This window comes from Lygodium microphyllum, chromosome 3, assembly GCF_053477565.2.
Source record: "Lygodium microphyllum isolate KBCC chromosome 3, Lygodium_microphyllum_v1.1.10, whole genome shotgun sequence".
NCBI lineage: Eukaryota > Viridiplantae > Streptophyta > Polypodiopsida > Schizaeales > Lygodiaceae > Lygodium > Lygodium microphyllum.
The window spans coordinates 67,893,401-67,912,829 of NC_141137.1; the positions used below are offsets into that span (position 1 = coordinate 67,893,401).

Here is a 19,429-nt window from a genome sequence, read left to right on the forward strand (position 1 = left end):
ACTAACTTTCGCATGAGATGGACCTGATTGATAGAAGTTGTATTCTCATATGTAGCCTTTAGTTTCTCCCAAACTGTATATGCAATGGTGAGTCCCTTGATATCAACCAAGATATCATTTGTGACTTCCATTTTGATGTAAGTAATGGCTTTCTTATTCATTTTAGCCCAATCCTTATCTGATAACACAAGAGGCTTATGTTTTGCCAAAGTATCATCACAATCCTTCAGAAAAAGTATACCCTACATACGATCTTTCCAAAGATCAAAGCCATTGCCATCAAATTCACAAATCCCAAAAAGATTCTTTGTGTCAGATGTAGATGCACTACCAGCTATCTTCAGCAATAAGAAATTGCAATAAAATGCTGAATACTTTCAGCCAATAGCCAGGTCGCTGAATATAACAGCAAGCACACACACTTATACTTCCAAAGGTGTCCAAGAAGTAGATATTTTGCTGCAATTTTAGTTCCAAGAGCTGATTACAGCATGTACATGAATCAAATTTGATGCATATGTATAAATGACAACTCCCACTTCAATAATACATCACCGTAACACCCAAATGCAATAACCCAAGTGCTGTATGTACCATTGTTTCATTGCACAATGAGCATTCAACAATACTACATCCCAAGTCCAAATTTCTCCCACTTAGCAATTAATTTTCTGTAATTTCACTGTCAAAGCACAAATTGACTCAAGATGCATCACTGATGCGAAAAGCCCCAAAATCTTTGCAATAAATCTGCTCCAATTGCATTAATACATCATCTTGAGTGTCGAATACTGGGAAATGTTGCAGAAATTTCATAAATTCTGCAAAACTCCCAAATTTTGGGGTCCAAAATGTGCACAAATTACAGTGAAATTGGCTCAGCTGAGGAAAATTTCACTTGTATAAGAAAAGCCCCAAAATTTTGAAGCAAATGCACACAATGTCTACAATTTCTGGGTCAGATGTTACTGTTCCACATAAATAGTATCAAGTTTGCTGAAAGGCCAAAGTTTTCTGGTATAAATCTGCACAAATTTGAGCCCTGTGCTTACGCGCGTGAAACCTTGTCAATGAGTAGGGGGCGGACTGCAGAAAATAATAAAATAAAAAAACTAACGAATAAAGAATTGACGAACGTGTTGCTGTTGACCTTCAGACGTCGCCTGCTGGTTGTTGCTGGCCTGTTCACCTCGTTGACTGGCCATTCCTGCCTGTCGTATGCAGAAAACATGACTTGCGCTTCACGCTAGTTGCTGTCTGTTAGATTACGGGAACAGATTTCTTGAGACTGATGGAAGCACGAGTGTTCTTCACCTCCCAGCCACGCCTAGATAAGTGCTGGCCCTCAAGCTTATCCCTTTTGCCAGTCGTCAACTTGCTGGAGTCCTACTATTTCTGGACTCCCTTAACCTCTAGGCTCCCCTTAACCCCGTTCGGGCGCCCAAGAGCCCGGACGGTCTTTCTCGTGCATGTTCCCCTAAATTTACCTTAATGTAACATTAAATATTCCTTTTAATGTCACATTCCACACTTATGACCTTAATGTGACATTAAATATCACTTTTAATGTCACACTGTCTGCTAGAACATGACCTGCATCTGTTTGCTGCTGGTCAAACAGACTAGCGATTGGTCTTGACTGCCTGTCGCCTGCACACAAAAGTGACGACTTGCCTGTCTGCTCACGCGCACATGCAAAGACTGACCCACACGGTTCTCAAGTAGTGTGCACACTCTTGCTGATGCTCTAATACCAGTTTGAAGGGCGCGAGCAGAAGTACTCAGGTAGTATGCGCGTCAAAGGAGGTGTATTCATCAGTAGAGAGTATGCAGAGAGAGTGGATACTCGAGAGATGGGTGTGTACTAGTGTAGTACACACAAAGAATAAAAGAATGTATTTATACTCAGGGTACGGTACACTTGTACCCGCAAGGGTGTGTTCACATGTACAAGTAAATATATACACGGGAGTGGCGAAAGTGCCTTTACACCACCCAACAGTATGATCATTAGAGATTGATTATGGTTGTTGGTTTTTGGTGAATGATCATTAGTTGTTAGTGGTATTCAGCTGGTTTTGTGGATAGTATGTGTTCTATGAATGCCATTGAAAACTCTGCCATGGTTTATGCTCTGTTTCCGGTTTGCTATGGTTGTTTGGTCAGACGTGTTGAGATATGCTAATGAGAGATGCATTCTATGGGTTTCAGCTAGTTTTATGGATAGTAGTGTGTTCTATGAATGCCATGAAAGCTCAGCCATGGTTTATGCTCAGTTTCAGCTTTGCTATGGTTGTTTGGTTAGACTTGTTGAGATATGCTAATGAGAGATGCATTCTATGGGTTTTGGGTAGAAGTTTTGGATTCTCTGTGAGTCTCATGTTATAGTTATACTAGCTGGAAATTTTCAGCAATTGTTTGGGTAGTAGCATGGTCAAGCAACAATGGACAATGTTGTTTTGATTATGATGCCTTTTTGGGCAATTCCAATGTAATATGTTTTTGCTTTGGCACATTTGAGTGCAGTCAAAGATGATTGCAACGATTTCAAGGGGGAGATCTATTATGAGGATGTGAAATTTAGATGGCTTAGCATTTGATTACGAGAGAATCAAATGTGTAAATGTGACTTGCACATGTGATGTGCGAGTTAGTTATTTCACAATGTGGGACCTTGGACCTCGAGATATCTGTCATTGCTAGAGCCAAAAGTTATAATAAGTTATACCTAATAGGTTCTAGGTGGTACTTGGTGTCAAAATTTGGCCTAGAACATTTAATTAGCTGTAAGTGTTAGTGGTGATACTAGGGGATTGATATTAATTAATTAATTAATTCTAGCTCCGAGGCTAATGAGTGCTCAAGCTTACTTGGATGATAATTTGGCCTAACCACTTTAATTGTAAATTTTGAGCCATAAGTATTCGTTAAATTAACTTTTAAACTTATTATTTTGAAAATTAATCTAATAAAGTTGGAAATTGGATTTGGAAAGCTACCACTTGGCAACACTTGCCCATGCAAGTGAGAGAGGTTGGTGGGAGATTGAGAAGGAGAGAGAGAGTCCATTCTATGTGGAGATTTAGGGGTACATATTGGAGAAATAGGTTGCCAGCTGATTAGGGGGATTTCGGCAGCCTCCATGAGCACTATAGTTACAGGAGACAACATCCATACCCTTAGGAGGAGTAGGCGATAGCTGTTGGGGCACAAATGGTTGCTTTTAGACAATCCGAGGTTGTAGGTGATAACTTCTCGGGCTATGTAGATAGGGCAGCAACAGATTTCACCTCATTCCACAATGAAATTCAGAATAATCTCTCTCCTTAGCATTCTCTCTCATCTGTGAGTCTATTCTCATTCTTTCTTAGCAATTTTCGACAGATTCAGTCATCGGAGATGGAGATTTTGATCAAATTTTGCTGTAAATTCTAAGTTGTAACAAAGGTTAGGGTTGGGAAGCATGCTCAAAGGATGAAGGCTAGAGACTTGAATTTCAGTCATTGGAATCGAGGATTTTAGGAGATTCAAGCAGCCATTCAGCCAGTATACATTTGGGATTGAATTTATCATCCGAGGAGCACAATTGAAGACCAATTCTTGAGCAAACCAAGGGGCAAATTAGTTTGAAGAGAGACTTGGATCAGCAGAGGAGATTGAAGAATCTCAATGTACTCCATCCAATCGCAATAAAAGATAAAGAAATACCGTGAGAGGTGCTAGTTTTGGGGCCAAAAGAATGTTCATTGTCCAAGATTAAGTAGCAAATTATGCATTTCAGTATTAGCTTATTACCAGGGTCTTCAAGGAAGGTTGCTTTTACCTTGAGTCTTGTAACTAGGGTTTGGTTGCGCTAACCTTGAAGTGTCCTTAGTGTATATGCACTACGTTAGTTCATAACAATGATCATTGCTACTAGCGCCCTTCGGATGTCCAATGTTATCACACTCGTGACTCTTATGTACGATTGGTGGTTTGAGCAATAACCTCAAGGATGAAGTGGGAAAAACAACTCTTCAACAAACATATCAAACAATAGTGAGTCATTGGTGCTTACTTTCTCTCTCCATCATGAATTGCTTTGGATGATTGCAAGTGATAAATGATTGAGGAGGGAGCTCACAAATAAATGGACAAAAATATATGTAAATTTGGATCAGTTTGGCTAGCGGTAAAATAATCATAAAATGTTGGTTGAGCATAAAGTAATGTTAGAAACAATAAAAATAAGCACCAAAAGAATACCTAAATAATCTCATGTCACTCATGGGTTGACTAATTTGGTAACACCCTCTCTTAGATCATAGGTGATTTGATACAGTACAATGATCTAATGATAAGGACTTATCATACAACAATGACTGTTAGAATAGAACTATGGATATCCAAGCAATGAGTGGCTAGTCCACCACCAATGTGCCTCGAAGAGAACCAAATGATGTTGATCGTACTAGCTTCTGAAAATAGAGAAGAATCGTAGTAGCTTTCTATTTCACTAATGCCTCGTAGTAGTAGATGTAACTATCTTGTTAAGAATATCTCTTAACATATTTGACCATCAAACCACCAAAGTGTCCCCTCATATGAGCTTGGTCAATCTTGTGTTGTATCATAAAACAACCCATCATGAACTTGGATGGCAATCCTAGTTCTAGGATTTCAAAACTTGCCAGACTTTAGTCGATGCGGAAGGGAATCCCCTCTTTGGATTCTTTGCACTTGTATACCTTTATAGATGAGGCTTGTCAGCCCCACCTCATCACCCTCTTCCTCTCCTTCTTTGACATTGGAGAGTCGTAAGGGATGACCGTATCATCTACACTAGAAACGAGCAAAGGGAGGGGTAGCCAATTCCTTGCCTTTCTCCAAAGAAGATGACCCCCTTCCGTGCCTTGGGCCGAAGGATCTAAGTCGGAGTTAGAGGAGGATGCGGATGACTCGTTGAAAGAGTCCATATCTTGCGTCTTCTTCTTCTCCCTGTTTTGCAAAGCCGCTAGCTCCTTACAGTTGTCGTGCAAATGCCCCTTCATACCATAGTGATAGCATTAGGCCTTTGACTTTTTTTCATAGTGACAGGAGACGGCCGGAACGGCCCCCCGGCACGCAGAATCGCCGTCCCCGGCATGTTTCCGGCTCGGACCGCGTTTCCAAAAAATGGAACGTTCCCTGTCCCGTTTCAGACAGGGAACGCGTTCCCTGCTGCGTTCCCTGTCTGAAACGTGTCAGGGAACGCCACGTGGCAAGTGCCTGCGCCCAGTTTTCGCCCGCGCCCTGTATTCGTCTTCGCGCTGTTCTGTTTCGTTCTGCCTGCATTCCGTCTGCTCCCGCCTGCGTCCCGCCTGCTCCCGCCTGCTCCCACCTGCACCCGCCTGGCCCATTTCTCCTGCTCCCGCCTCAGCCTGGCCCAGTTCTCCTACCCCTAGGCCCAGCCACCTTCTTCCTTCTCTTCCCTCTCTTCCTTCTTCTTCTTTCTCTTCTTTCTCCTCCCACCTTCAACCTCTTCCTTCTCTTCCTTCTTTTTCTTTCTCTTCTTGTTCTTTCTTCTCTTCCTTCTCTTCTTCCTTCTACCTTCTCTTCTTCCTTCTACCTTCTCTTCACTTCTCCCTTCTCTTCTTCCTTCTTCCATGAACCTTCTTCTTCTTCTTCCTTCTCTCCCTTTCCCTTCTCTCTCGACTCTTGAGTGAGTCTTGACTCTTGAGCCTTCTCCCTTCTCTCGAGCCTTCAATAATCAATTTTCAGCCTTCAAATTTTCCTTCTCTCGACTCTTGAACCTAAGGCCTTCAATTTTCAGCCTGAAATCATAAATGGCTTCATCTTCCCGTCCCGCTCGTCGGGTTGGTGGTCGAGGAAGAAGGTCTGATGATTGGTCATGGTGGAAAGAAGTAAATGCTGACCGCCCTTTGAGTGGTGGAGGATCTCGACCATGGACTTGCAAGCTTTGCCCATACAAGCGAACTAGTGGAGCAAACAAGGTAATCCATTGAGCCGAGCATTTGTATTTCAAATTTTTATTGATTTTAATTTTTCAAAGTTACTTAAATATTAGAATATGGATTACCAATTGCCACTTGTTCCATTTTAAATTTTAATATTTATGCATAATCAGGTCCGAGCTCATCTCCTATATGAGCCAAATTCAGAGGTGCAGTTTTGTCCAAATGTGACCTTGGAGAAGCAAAGGGAGCTTCGTGACCGTGTAGCAGGTCAACAAGCTTATCTTGCATCTAGACCACGACGTGTTGCAGTTGACCCTGCAACTTTTGTGACACCATTCCCATCAGATGTATCTAGAGCAGGGTCTGTATCAGGAAGTGCTACCTCCACACCTACTACAGGCATTTCATCGGCCATGGCATCGACAACGCCACATGTTGCACGTAGACAAAGCACACTTGATGCTAGTTGGGATCCCAAGAAGAAGGAAGAGGTGGATACATCATTGGCACGCTTTTTTTATCATGACCACATTCAGTTTCGTGCAGCCAGGTCAGAGTATTTTAAATTGATGTGCAAGAAGATTGGTGAGTATGGCCCTTCGTATGTACCTCCATCATCAGAGACCTTACGCATCACTTTGCTCGACAAGGAAAAGCGCCTTGTTGAGCAAGCAACAGTGACTAGAAAGAGCATGTGGGCTAAAAATGGAGTTTCCTTGATTGCTGATGGTTGGAGTGATACACGCAAGCGGTCCATTCATGGTATGGTTGCTTATTCTCGTGGGGAAATGTATTTTATATCTTCACATGATGCATCGGGGATAGGAAAGTCAGCAGATGTACTTGCAGCAGAGTGGGTTACAGGTGTTGAGCTTATTGGCCCAGAGCATGTTGTGGGATTTGTTGCAGATGGAGAGCCTGCAAATAGGGCAGCAGGTGCTATTATTCAGGGATATTATCCACATATCACAGTTTCATATTGTATGGCTCATTGCTTGAACAACCTACTAAAGGATATTGGTAACCTGTCATGGATTGCACCTGTGCTCAAATGGTTAGCTTTGTTTTGAATCACCAATTTCTTCGCCATCACTTTTCTTTGCGGTCGAAGAAGACACTTTTAAAATACTCTGATACCAGATTTGCCTTTAACTTCTTGATGCTAGGCAGGTTAAGAGAATGCAGTGGTGCCTTGAGGCAGTTATTTCTTAGTGATGAGTTTACCTCATCAACATTGGCAGTTACTCCTATAGGTATCTTATGCTTGGAGAAAGCAAATAACTCCACTTTTTGGGATGATGTAAAGCTGATAGATGCTATGGTATCACCCATTGTACATTTATTGAGGGTTATGGATGCTATGCAACCTTGCATTGGCAAGGTATATGAGGCTATGGACAGGTTGAATGAAAAGTTGCAGGAGTTGGTACCAAATGATGAGGCATATGAGGAAATACACAATTTAGTTGTGACGAGGTGGAACTCCTATAGCTCACCCATGCATGCAGCTGTATTTGTTGTGGATCCTGAGTTCCAGGGCAAGGGTCAAGAGAATGACAGTGAGGTTATGGATTCATGGAGACTTATATTGTCTCGTCTAGTGCCTGATCATGGCACTAGACGAATGATCAGAGATCAGCTTTCATGTTATAGGACCTTTCGGGGTTCTTTTGGTTGTGGGGATGCACAGGAGGATCGCTGTAAGATTGGGGCAGCTTTGTGGTGGGAGGACTATGGTTCGGATGGTCCTGAGTTGCAGCAACTAGCCATCCGTATTTTGAGTCAGTCAGTTAGCTCCTCTTGTTTGGAGCAATTGTGGAGTACCTACGCTCACATTGCTTCAAAGAAGAGGAACCGTCTTGGTGTGGAGAGGACAAACGATCTAGTATTCGTTAGTGCTAATTTGAGGATGTTATGTAACAGTATGACAACAAAGCCTGATCCATTCACAGAGTGGGAGATGCCGCAAGAAGAGGAGACACATGCTGATGTTGAGGGAGATGCAGCAATTCATGGTACACATGATGATGAGGCTGGCACTTCAGGAGTGGCTAGAGCAGCCTCAGAGCCCTTTCATGATCTTTGATTTAGCTTACTTATCACGAGTCTCATGATATATGACACATTTACATTATATATGATATTATGATCATTGATGACACTGTGACACTCGGGTTGTTGACAGTTGTGCCATGTCGATATTATACTTGTACTTGAGTCTTGCAGTCTTGTAGTTGCCCTTTGGGCTATTTTGGCATGCGGCATGCCGCATTTTACTTTAGTCTAGAGATTAGACTTTATATTTGCAGTCTTTTCTGGGGCAATGAGCATGTTCTTTCAAAGATTAGACTTCAATTTCATATTTGTAATCTTTTAAGTTTTTTGGCAATGGTACCATAGGCATGTTCTTTTAGCTTAGACTTTTAAGTTTAGTTCATTGTTCATTGTTTTATCATTTATGATTTTTGGCATATGTATTATGGATTTTATTATTTATAATTGAATAGCTTACCTCTTGAGCCTTGTAAGTTGCAATTCAATTTCTAATGAGTAGTTTTAGAATAATGCATGATATCTTAAAGTTAAAACTTAAAACTTAAAATGATTTGTCCTTGTGGATTATATACCTTGGTTTTAAGTTTTAACACTCCAGACTCCCAGAGTCCACATGGATTATCAGTGAAATATTAATTTTTTTTCATGAATTTTGATTTTTTAAATGCCGTTCCTGTTCCCACGTCCCCGTTCCCTAGGTTTGGCGTTCCCGTCCCCGTTCCCGTTCCCCGTTCCCGTTCCCCGTTTCATGTTTCTATGCTTTTTTTTCCTATCACCCCTCTCTAAAGTTGCAAATGCCTCATTGTGACCATCTTAATGAGATGAAAGCCTTTCTTATAATCGCAATGACATCTCATGCTTTAGCAACATTGAGGACATATGTGTGAAGTAGATTGGCGGCGATGATGTTTGGGTCCGCAAAACATTGGCTACTCCATCAAACTCTGGAGGGGGCTTATAGAGCATAGTCCCCACAAGGTGATCCTGTGGAAGTGCAAATTGCATGTGCCGAAGCTGGTCTTGTACATGTGTAACACAAAGCAATAAAGATTGAACAATATCTTTAGGCTCAAACTTCATTTGTTGGAGCTTTCCATAGAGAGTCACTGCACACATAGTCAATGGAGCCTCGTACAACATCTGAAGCTTCTCCCACATTGTTGAAGTTGTTCTGCAGGAGGTCACTATCGATAGAATCTTTTTACAAATGCATCATCATAATCCCATGTAAGCATAGCTTCCTCATGGTTGACAAGGTCGTAATCATTTGGAAGAGTGGGAGGTTGGGGCTGCTCAATAGCTCCCAAAAAGACATACCATAATTGCTTTTGCACAAACCGTGCTTTCATAACCACACTATATTTGAGATAGTCAGGGCCATGAAGTTTATCATTGCTAGAAGCCTCAAAATGCTGTCGCCCAGCTGGAAGAAGCATTAAATGCACAAAATGCAGCATGTGTACAACAAATCATAGAAAGGAGCATTAAATATAGCAGATGATGTACAAAATAATGCAGAAAATAAAATGCAGACAGCAGATCTGAAAATGCAGGCGGTACTGGCTGGAAACTTGACGATTTGCAGTAGACAGATGCTGCGGATGCTGAAAACTGATCGCAGCAGTCGGGGAAAATCATGTTAGAAGTTGCCAATTCTATGGGCACTGCCCAATGTTTCAGTTAGTTAGTTTGAAGAGTGAACACAACTACATTAATAAGTTGTGTCACCACTTCTAGAGTTAGTTTTAGAGTTAAGTTAACTCTAGTTGAGTTAGGGATAAGTCTAACTTACTTAAGACATATTGTACTTGCATTCTATCATTCTAGCATATAAAAAATTCTTTAATTTCTTTGAAATTCTAGGAAGAAAGTTGGGGCTTTTGCCCTATACGCATTTCAAGGTAGGAAATCAATTATTTTGGGAAAATTCGAATGTTTTGATGGGAATCAATATTAAATTGTTGGAATTTTTAATTTTGTTGGCATGCATTACGAGGTAGGTGTATTGAGCAATATACCTTAGTGTGTTGTTATTTTTGTGGTTGAGTGTTGATTCAGGTGACATTGTGCACACTTTGGCATTTGTATGACAAATTGGTACTTATTTGATAATCTTGAGGGATTTTTGGTACTCTCAATAGTACATGCACTATAAATCAGCATCCAAGTATTTGGCTACAAATTTTTACTCATTCTTGACAGCATGGCACGATAGGGTAACAATGATTAGAGTAGCATCCTTGGTGTCCTCACTTAAGAAGACAAGCTTGATGGCTCCAACTACCCACTATGGAGCTTTATGGATCGCAACCTTCTTGTTGCGAAGGACTTATGGGACTATGTTTCAGGTGACTTGCAGTGACCAGGAGGTCACGCACCTCAAACATCTCAGCATCACGCTCGAGGACAGGTCCTTGGTGGTGGTGGTGTTGCCCCTCCTCCCTCTCCTACAGTGGATCAAAGAAAATGGGATTTGAAGGATGCTCACACACTTTCCTTGATAGCATTGTCAGTAAAGAGGGCCATTATTCCACATATTCGGTTATGCAAGACCTCAAAATCAGCATGGGATATACTTGAGCGTATGTTTGTTGTCCGCAATGAGGATAGGATCTCCTATCTTTGTAGAGAGTCGGAAAACGTAAACATGGATGAGGGTGATAGTATGATGGATCATCTTACTCATATACAAGATTTGCGCGAGCTGTCCTTTACTTGTGTGGAGTTGGAGGGCCTCTTGTTGCAATGCACTCAAGTTGTCTGGCACCCTGTACAAGGGTTTATTCTTGTTAGACACTTATGATCGACAGTCTCATGATGCTCTAGTAGTTACTAGTCTTAGATCCGCTATGTAGAATGTGGAGCTTTGGCATGTCCGTTATGGAAATATGAGCTTTGGGAGTTTGATGACCCTTCAAAGGTGTCATATGGTAGATGCATTGCCTTAAGTGGAGACTCCAACTCCTCATGCATACGAGAGGTGTTTTTTGGGCAAGATGCGTAGGTGTGCTTTCAAAAAGGATGGTGCAGTGCGTGTTGTTCAAAAAATGCAGCTTATTTACTTTGATGTTTGTATTCCCATGAGGACACATGCACTGGGAGGTCACCTTTATTTTGTTATATTTATTGATGATTACTCCAGGCATACATGGGTGTATAGGTTGAAGGATAAGTTTGATGTATTTATACACTTTAAACATCTTGCGGCAAAGCTTGAGATTGTTGGTTTGAAAGTGTAGACAGTTCGCACAAATAGAGGGGGAGAGTACATGTCTCGTGCATTTGAGAAATATTTGTTGGATCGTGACATTACGCATCAAGCGATTGTTAGAATGGCTCCTCAACAAAATGGAGTTGCTGAAAGGAAGAATTGCACTCTCATGGAAAGGACTTGCTGTATGTTAAAAAGCAAGGGGCTGTTACATAAATTTTGGTTCGGAGGACTTAGTGTGCCAATCATGTATTGAATCCTGCACCTACAAAAGCTTTGAAGACGATCGCACCGTTTGAAGCTTGGCATGGCAAGAAACCCAAAGTTGAGTACTTTTGGGTGTTTGGTTGCATAGCCTATGCGCATGCTCCAAAAGAGCTTCGTGGGAAGCTTGATGATAAGGCTATAAAATGCATTTTTATTGGCTACAGTTCATAAAGCAAAGGCTATTGCATGTATGACACACGCACCAAGAAGGTGTCTGTCAGTAGGGATGCTATATTTGCTGAAAATGCAACATTTTCACATGACCGGTTTCAAATGCCAGCCACACATGACATTGGTAATGTTTTTGAAGGCCTTTTACCACTTTCTTTGGAGTCTGTGCCTATTGTAAATGGCAGGACAGACCTCTTACAGCAGCTGTTGCTGCTTCATATGCTCTCGAATAGCAGGGTATTGATAAGAGTTTGCCACATGTAGGGGAGGCAGCAGTTCAGCATGAAAGGGCTGCTGTAAGTGCAGCAAAAACAGCCCCAAGATGGTTGTTACAAACTATCCTAGAGAGTCAAATAGATGCCCTATTACCTCAGCACACTAGAAGGGCTGCCAAGCATGCAACATATGATGCAGGGGGGTACATTTGGTTGATATAACAGAAGGAGATGATTACAATGAGTATGTGTTTATGAGCTCATTGTTGGATGATGATGAGTCTACTTGGACAAAGCTCAACATGATGTACATTATTGTAGGCCTTGCAAGAGGAGTTAGACTCCATTGCCACTAACTCTACATGGGATCCCGTGGATCCACCACTTGGCAAGAAGGCCATTGGCACTAATCGCACATTATGTGTTGGAGTGCGCGGGTAGCGGAAGCGTGAAGATTTGCAGTAGAGAAAGTGAACAGGTGAGTGAGAGTGAGAGTGACAAACAGATTTGGGTGTACCAACAAATGTGTTGGTACACAAAGAATAAAATGTATTTATACTTAGGGTCCGTAAGGGTGCATTCACATGTACAACATAACAATACACGTGTAAAATACACGGAGGTGAATAAAGGACCTTTACATCCCAACATTATGGGTGCATTCACATGTACAACATAACAATACACGTGTAAAATACACGGAGGTGAATAAAGGACCTTTACATCCCAACAACCTTCCACTTAAAGGTCCGGAGTGAACCTTTAACCAACTCCCACTAGTCGTATGCAATGCTTATGCTGAGCCTTGTCTAGACTTTTAGTGAGAACATCTGCAGGGTTGTCCTGTGTTTTGATCTTGGTCAATGTGATTAGACCATCCTCCAGAATCTGTCTGATAAAGTGATATTGCACATCAATATGCTTTGTGTGTGAATGATACATGGCATTTTTAGCCAGATACACAGCACTCTGGCTATCACATCCCAACACTGGAGTACTCATAGACATGCCGAGATCCTCTCCGAGTCTGCTCAACCATATAGCTTCCTTAGAAGCTTCAGTAGCTGATATGTATTCAGCTTCAGTAGTACTCAGTGCGACGATGTTCTGCAACCTGGAGCACCAAGAGACGGCCCCTCCAACAACTGTAAAGACATACCCGCTAGTGGACCTGCGAGTGTCTAAGTCACCTGCCATGTCTGCATCACAATAACCCCGCAAATTAAGTGCACCCTGCCCATAGCAAATACACTTTCTTTGTGTACCCTTCAGATATCTAAGAATACTCTTGACAGCCTCCCAATGTGGTTTGCCAGGATTTGACATAAACCTGCTGACAACTCCCACTGCATGAGCAATGTCTGGACGAGTAGCCACCATAGCATAGATAAGAGAGCCACAAGCTGATGCATAAGGGACTCCCTTCATAGCATTGGCTTCCATGTCATCTTTTGGGCTGTTGGCTTTACTAAGCTTAAGGTATGGAGGTAAGGGTACTCCGAGAGGCTTAGCTTCAGCCATGTTAAATCTGTCCAGTACCTTTTCAATGTACTTTTCTTGAGATAAGAACAGCAATTTTTGCGTTCTATCCCTATGAATCCTCATGCCCAATATATGCTCTGCATTCCCCAAATCTTTCATGGAAAAAGCTGATTTCAGCTGATCTTTGAGACCATCCAAGCTAGTCTTTCTCTTCCCAGCTAGCAACATATCATCCACATACAAAACAAGTATGATAGGGCTGCCATCTGTATTCTTTTTCATATACAAACAATGATCTGCATGGCTGCGCGTAAACCCATGAGAGAGCATAAAGGTGTCAAACTTTTTGTACCACTGCCGTGGTGCTTATTTCAGCCCATATAAGCTGCGTTTTAGTTTACACACCAACTGCTCCTTTCCAGGAACTACAAAACCCTCAGGCTGTTTCATGTAGATCTCCTCATCAATGTCACCATGCAGAAAAGCTGTTTTCACATCCATTTGGTAGAGCTCTAAATCCAATACAACAGTGAGAGCAAAAAGCACACGTAGTGTGGTCATGTTCACGACAGGTGAGAAGACCTCCCGGAAGTCAATCCCTTCCTTCTGTGCATACCCTTTGGCAACCAATCTTGCCTTGTACTTGGGTTTCCCATCAACTGTCTTTACTTTGTAAACCCATTTGTTTGGAAGAGGCTTTCTTCCTTTGGGCAATGACACAAGATCCCAAGTATCATTAGCATACAGAGATTTAATCTCTTCCTGCATAGCTAGCTCCCACTTATTGCTGAATTTATGTCAGAGGCTCACCCTCATCAGTAAGCATCACATAATGCAAAGAGGGGTCATACCTATGTGGCTGCCTTCTTAGGCGTGTAGACCTGCATACCCAATGATCTACATTCTCAGGAATCGGATCTACATTTGGAGGCATGTTATTTTCAGCATTTATTGGCTGTTGTAAGCCATTTTCAGCATGCTGTTCATGCTGTACAGCACCTTCATTTTCATTTCCAGCACCTGCATTTTCATAATCAGCAAGTCTATCTTGCTGTCCATGACCTCCTTGTGCTTCTATTTGCTGTCCATCATCATCTGGCTCAAAGATAACCGGCTGATCATCAGTTTCAGCCTGTGGTACAGCACCATGAGGCTCATCATTTGAAGTGATAGGTGGCTGCGAATTCTGAAATTTGACCTTTTTCATGTCTTCATCAGAGGCTAAAGTACTTTTCAGCAACTTTGCCTCATTAAACACAACATTAGGGCTGCGAACAATTTTCTTGGACTGAGGTAGCCACACTCTATAGCCAAATTCACCCTCATCACCATAGCCCATGAAAATGCCTTTGGTGGATTTCGGGTCAAGTTTATTCCTCAGCTCATTTCTAACATGCACAAAAGCGTCACAGCCAAATATTCGTAAATGGTCATATGAGGCCGGTTTGCCAGACTAAACCTCCTCAGGAATGCCATTATTTAGAGACCTGTTTGGAGAGCAGTTGCAAATGTGAACCACGGTTTTAAGTGCCTCTCCCCAAAATTCATGAGGGAGATTAGCAGTGGACAGCATGCACCGCACTCTCCCACATAGAGTCCTATTGTATCTTTCAGCCACACCATTTGAAGAAGGGCTGTAAGGGGCTGTAAGCTCTCTCTTGATCCCATGGAAGTCACAAAAGGACTTAAATTCATTAGACGTGAATTCACCCCCATTATCAGTTCTCAAGCATTTCAACTTTCTACCTGTCTGAGTGGTCACGAATGCATGAAAAGTTTTAAAAACAGCAAACACTTCACTTTTCTTTTTCAACAAATAAACCCAAATCTTCTTGGAACAATCATCAATAAAAGAGGCAAAGTATGCAGCACCACCCAACGATTTCAAAGGCATGCTATATACATCAGAATGCACCAAGTCCAATACATTTGACTTACGGGAGACACCAGAGTAAAAGGAATTTTTCATTTGCTTTCCAAACTGACAGTTATTACAAAAATCAAGTTTAGAGCCTTTTCCATCAACCCTCTTCAAAGAGGTAAGAACATCAAGACCTAGGTCTTGGCTCATATGGCCTAATCTCTTATGCCATAATTCCAAATGATAGCCAATTTCAGCAACTGCAAGAAATTTGCCATTCAAGGCTTTACAGTGCAGACAATACAAAGTGCCCTTCTTGGTTCCTTTAGCAATCAGCATGGAACCCCTTTTTAATTTCCACAAACCACCACCAAACAGTGTGGTGTAACCATGCAAGTCAAGCTGTCCAACAGATAGTAAACTCTTCTTGATGCCAGGCACATATCTGACATCTTTCAACACAAGTTCTTGCCCATTATCCAAAGACAAGTGTATGGTGCCAATCCCATCAATGCTGCAAGCATGATTATTTCCAAGGTAAACCTTGCCATAACAGCCTGCATCAAAAGTAGCAAAACACTCCAAGCATGGAGTCACATGGAAAGAGGCACCAGAGTCTACAATCCAAGTCTGAGTGACACAATCATCAACTGACAAAAGTGCATCAATCACATCAGCCTTGGTGATCTGCATATCTTGCATGTGACATACAAGGGTATCATAATCCACTGCACATAATACATCAGCCTCTGCATCTGAGAGCTCCTCTATGACAACACTAGAGGCCACATTGGCCTTTTCCTTACCTTTACCTGCCTCAGATGCATCTGTCTTTTTCTCTTTTTCTTTTTGTCTCCTGCATTCTTCTTTCTCTCTTGTTCCTTCTTGTAATACCTGCAATCAGGCTTCTTGTGGCCCTTCCGACCACACTGATAGCATGTAACATCACTCTTTTCTTTTCCTTTGCTCTTGCTCCTGCTTCTCTGTCCAGCATTTGCATTTTTCTTTTCAGCCCTGCCTCTAACATTATAAGCTGAGTTGCTGCCTTCTCCACTAGACTTATGTCTAATTTCTTCATTCAAGATCGAACCCCTCACACGATCATATGTGAGATTGGGGTTATTACTGAGAGAAACAACCAAAGTCTCCCAAGAGTCAGGCAATGTCATGATAAAAAAGATCGCCCTCAACTTATCATCAAAATCCAAACTTGCATCCTTGAGCTGATTTAAAATGCCAGTAAATGCACTGAAGTGCTCAGCTGTAGGCTTGGACTCATCCAGCCGCATATTCACCAACTTGCGCATTAAATGCACTTGATTAACAGGTGTGGTGATCTCATAAGCAGTCTTCAACTTCTCCCATATTGCATGACCAGTGTCTAAACCCTTAATGTCTGTCAAAATGTCATCAGTGACACCCATCTTTATATAAGCCACAGCCCTTTTATTGACTTTGGCCCAATCCGCCTCAGACATTTGTGCGGGTTTATCCATTTGCAAAGCATCCTCACAATCCTTTAGGAACAGTATGCCGTGCATATGATCTTTCCAAAGATCAAAGCCTTGACCATCAAATTGCTTGATTTCCATCAAACTTTTAATGTCAGAACTGGAAGAAATTGCAGCCATTTTTCACAAGTACAAGTGTAAAAGCACTGAATTGCAAGAGCACAAGCTAAATCAGCAAATACACTAGTGTTCTTGCATAACCAGCAATAATCCTCTGCTGTTTTGACATAAACCAGCCACTGCACAGGCAAATAATGCAGAAATTTATCAAATTCTGCACAAAATTCCAAATTTCCAGGTCCAAATGTGCGCAAATGTCAGCCCAACTGACTCAGCTGAGCAAAATTACATCAATACATGAAAAGCCCCAATTTTTCTTGGTCCAATGCCAAGAAATTTTATTCGGATGAGCAAAATTCCAACAAATTTGAAAAATCCCCAAATTAATTGAGGTCAATGCGCACAATGTCTGCAATTTCTGACACAGATGTCACTGTCAAGCATAAACAACATCAATTCTGGGAAAAGCCCCAAATTTCCAGGTTCAAATTTTACCAAATCTGAGAACTGTGCTTGCGCGCGCGAACTCCCGTCAGTGGCAAAGGGGTTGCTTGCAGTAAACCTTAGAAAAATTTTAAAAATTTATGGAAGAAAAAACGTGTCGAACTGCAGCCGTTGACATGCGCTGCCTGTGGCAGCTTTGTGTGAGCTGTCGCCTGCTCAAAAACGTGACGAAAACTGCATCGCGTGACCTGTGCAGCCTGCGCCTGGTGCCACGCAGCCTGTCGCTGCAGTTTCGTGGCCTGCGTTGACCTGTGCAGCCTGCGCCTGGCTGCTCATGACCTGTTCGTGACTGCCTGCCTGGTTGAAAACGACCTGTCGCTTGTCTATCAGGCTGTCGCTGCACAAAACGTGACCTGCAACACTGTCGCTTGACTGTCCAGCACATACACGTGCCTGGAAACAGTGACGACCTGACCTGTATGAGTGAGGACTTACTGATTTCTTGCAAGCGAAGAGTTGGTGATGTCTCACGCGGACTTCGAGGAGCGCGAGCACCTGAACCTCAGCTCTGATACCAGTTGTTGGAGCGCGCGGGTAGCAGAAGCATGAAGATTTGCAGCAGAGAAAGTGAACAGGTGAGTGAGAGTGAGAGTGACGAACAGATTTGGGTGTACCAACAAATGTGTTGGTACACAAAGAATAAAATGTATTTATACTTAGGGCCCGTAAGGGTGCATTCACATGTACAACATAACAATACACGTGTAAAATACACGGAGGTGAATAAAGGACCTTTAGATCCCAACATTATGGCTGGAAAGTACGAGTTGGACATTAACGTAGCATTCTTAAATGGGGATTTGCATGAGGATGTTTATGTGTCACGACTCACAACCTCCAAGGTTTGTGATGAAAGGAAAAAAAGCACATGGTATGCATATGCATAAAGCTCTTTATGGTCTTAAACAGGCTCCTCGTGCATGATACTAAAAAATTGATGCATATTTGGCCAATAAAGGCTTAAAAAATAGTCAGATTGCTCCCACTCTATACATTAAGAATGAAAGGGAGGACTTGCCGATTATCATTCTTTTTGTGGATGACATGTTGCTCAGTGGATTTACGGAGGAAAAAATTGCAGATTTTAAATATGCATTTGCTATGTCAAATATGGGTTGTTTACATTATTATTTGGGGATTCAGTTCATTCAAAATCAGCATGGTATCATCATGTCATAGTCACAGTATGTGGATAAGTTGTTACATAGGTTTAATTTGCAAGATTACAAACCTATGTGCACTTCTATGGAGCTAGGCTTAAAGCTGTCTATGCATGATGGTGAAGAGGTGTTTGATGTTGCAATTTACAACCGAGCTGTTGGCTGTCTTATTTATCTTTGCAACACATGCCCTGACATTCAGTGTGCAGTATCTTAGGTAAGCAGGTATATGCATAGCCCACGGACCATACATTGGTAAGTTGTTAATTGGATCTTTAGATATTTTCAAGGTACTCAATCACATGCCTTATTATTTCTTGGGAGGGAGACTTACATCTACAGGCTTATAGTGATTTAGATTGGGTTGGTGATGCAAACATCAGGCAGTCTACTAGTGGACACTGTTTCTTTTTGGGCTGCTTATGCATTTCATGGCTAAGCAAGAAACAATCTACAGTGACTACCTCGTCTTGTGAGGTTGAGTACAGGGCAACCTTCACCACAATAGTGGAATGTGTATGGCTGTGTAGATTGTTGGTTGATCTTCGGATTTCGTTGGAGGATCCTATATCCATTCTTTTTGACAGTTAGAGTGCTATTGTAGTGGTACGGAATCTTGTGTTTCATGCTCGTACGAAACACATTGAGGTATATGACCATTATGTCAATGAGAAATTCTATGTAGGAGAGATTGGTTTGATGTATGTCCCTACACAAGAGAATGTTGTAAACATTTTTACCAAAACTTTTCCTTGCGAGAAGTTTTGAGGCTTTTTGAAAGTCCTTGAACTTGCTACTCTTTGGTGATTAAGCTTCTGGTACTTCTACCACATTGGCATTACAGGGGGGTGTTTTTATTTGGCAATTCTATGGGCAATGCCCAATGTTTCAGTTAGCTGGTTTGAAGTGTGTACACAACTATATTAATAAGTTGTGTCACCATTTCTAGTGTTAGTTCCAGAGTTAGATTGCCTCTAGTTGAGTTAAGGATAGGTC

The 19,429-nt window shown here is 41.9% G+C and overlaps 3 protein-coding genes across 6 annotated transcripts in view; all 3 read left to right on the forward strand.

The window, feature by feature from the left end:
* ALF4 (aberrant root formation protein) overlaps window positions 1–19,429 on the forward strand; it is a 128,649-nt gene that overhangs the window by 38,313 nt on the left and 70,907 nt on the right. The window lies entirely within an intron of this gene.
* On the forward strand, window positions 5,800–6,864 carry LOC148038456 (uncharacterized). The gene is made up of 3 exons (XM_087675565.1): window positions 5,800–5,972; window positions 6,107–6,297; window positions 6,846–6,864. Exons 1-3 carry the CDS (start codon window positions 5,805–5,807, stop codon window positions 6,862–6,864), a joined length of 378 nt encoding a protein of 125 aa, XP_087531691.1. The 5' UTR covers window positions 5,800–5,804.
* On the forward strand, window positions 6,982–8,022 carry LOC148038457 (uncharacterized). Its single transcript, XM_087675566.1, has one exon. It carries the CDS (start codon window positions 6,988–6,990, stop codon window positions 8,020–8,022), a length of 1,035 nt encoding a protein of 344 aa, XP_087531692.1. The 5' UTR covers window positions 6,982–6,987.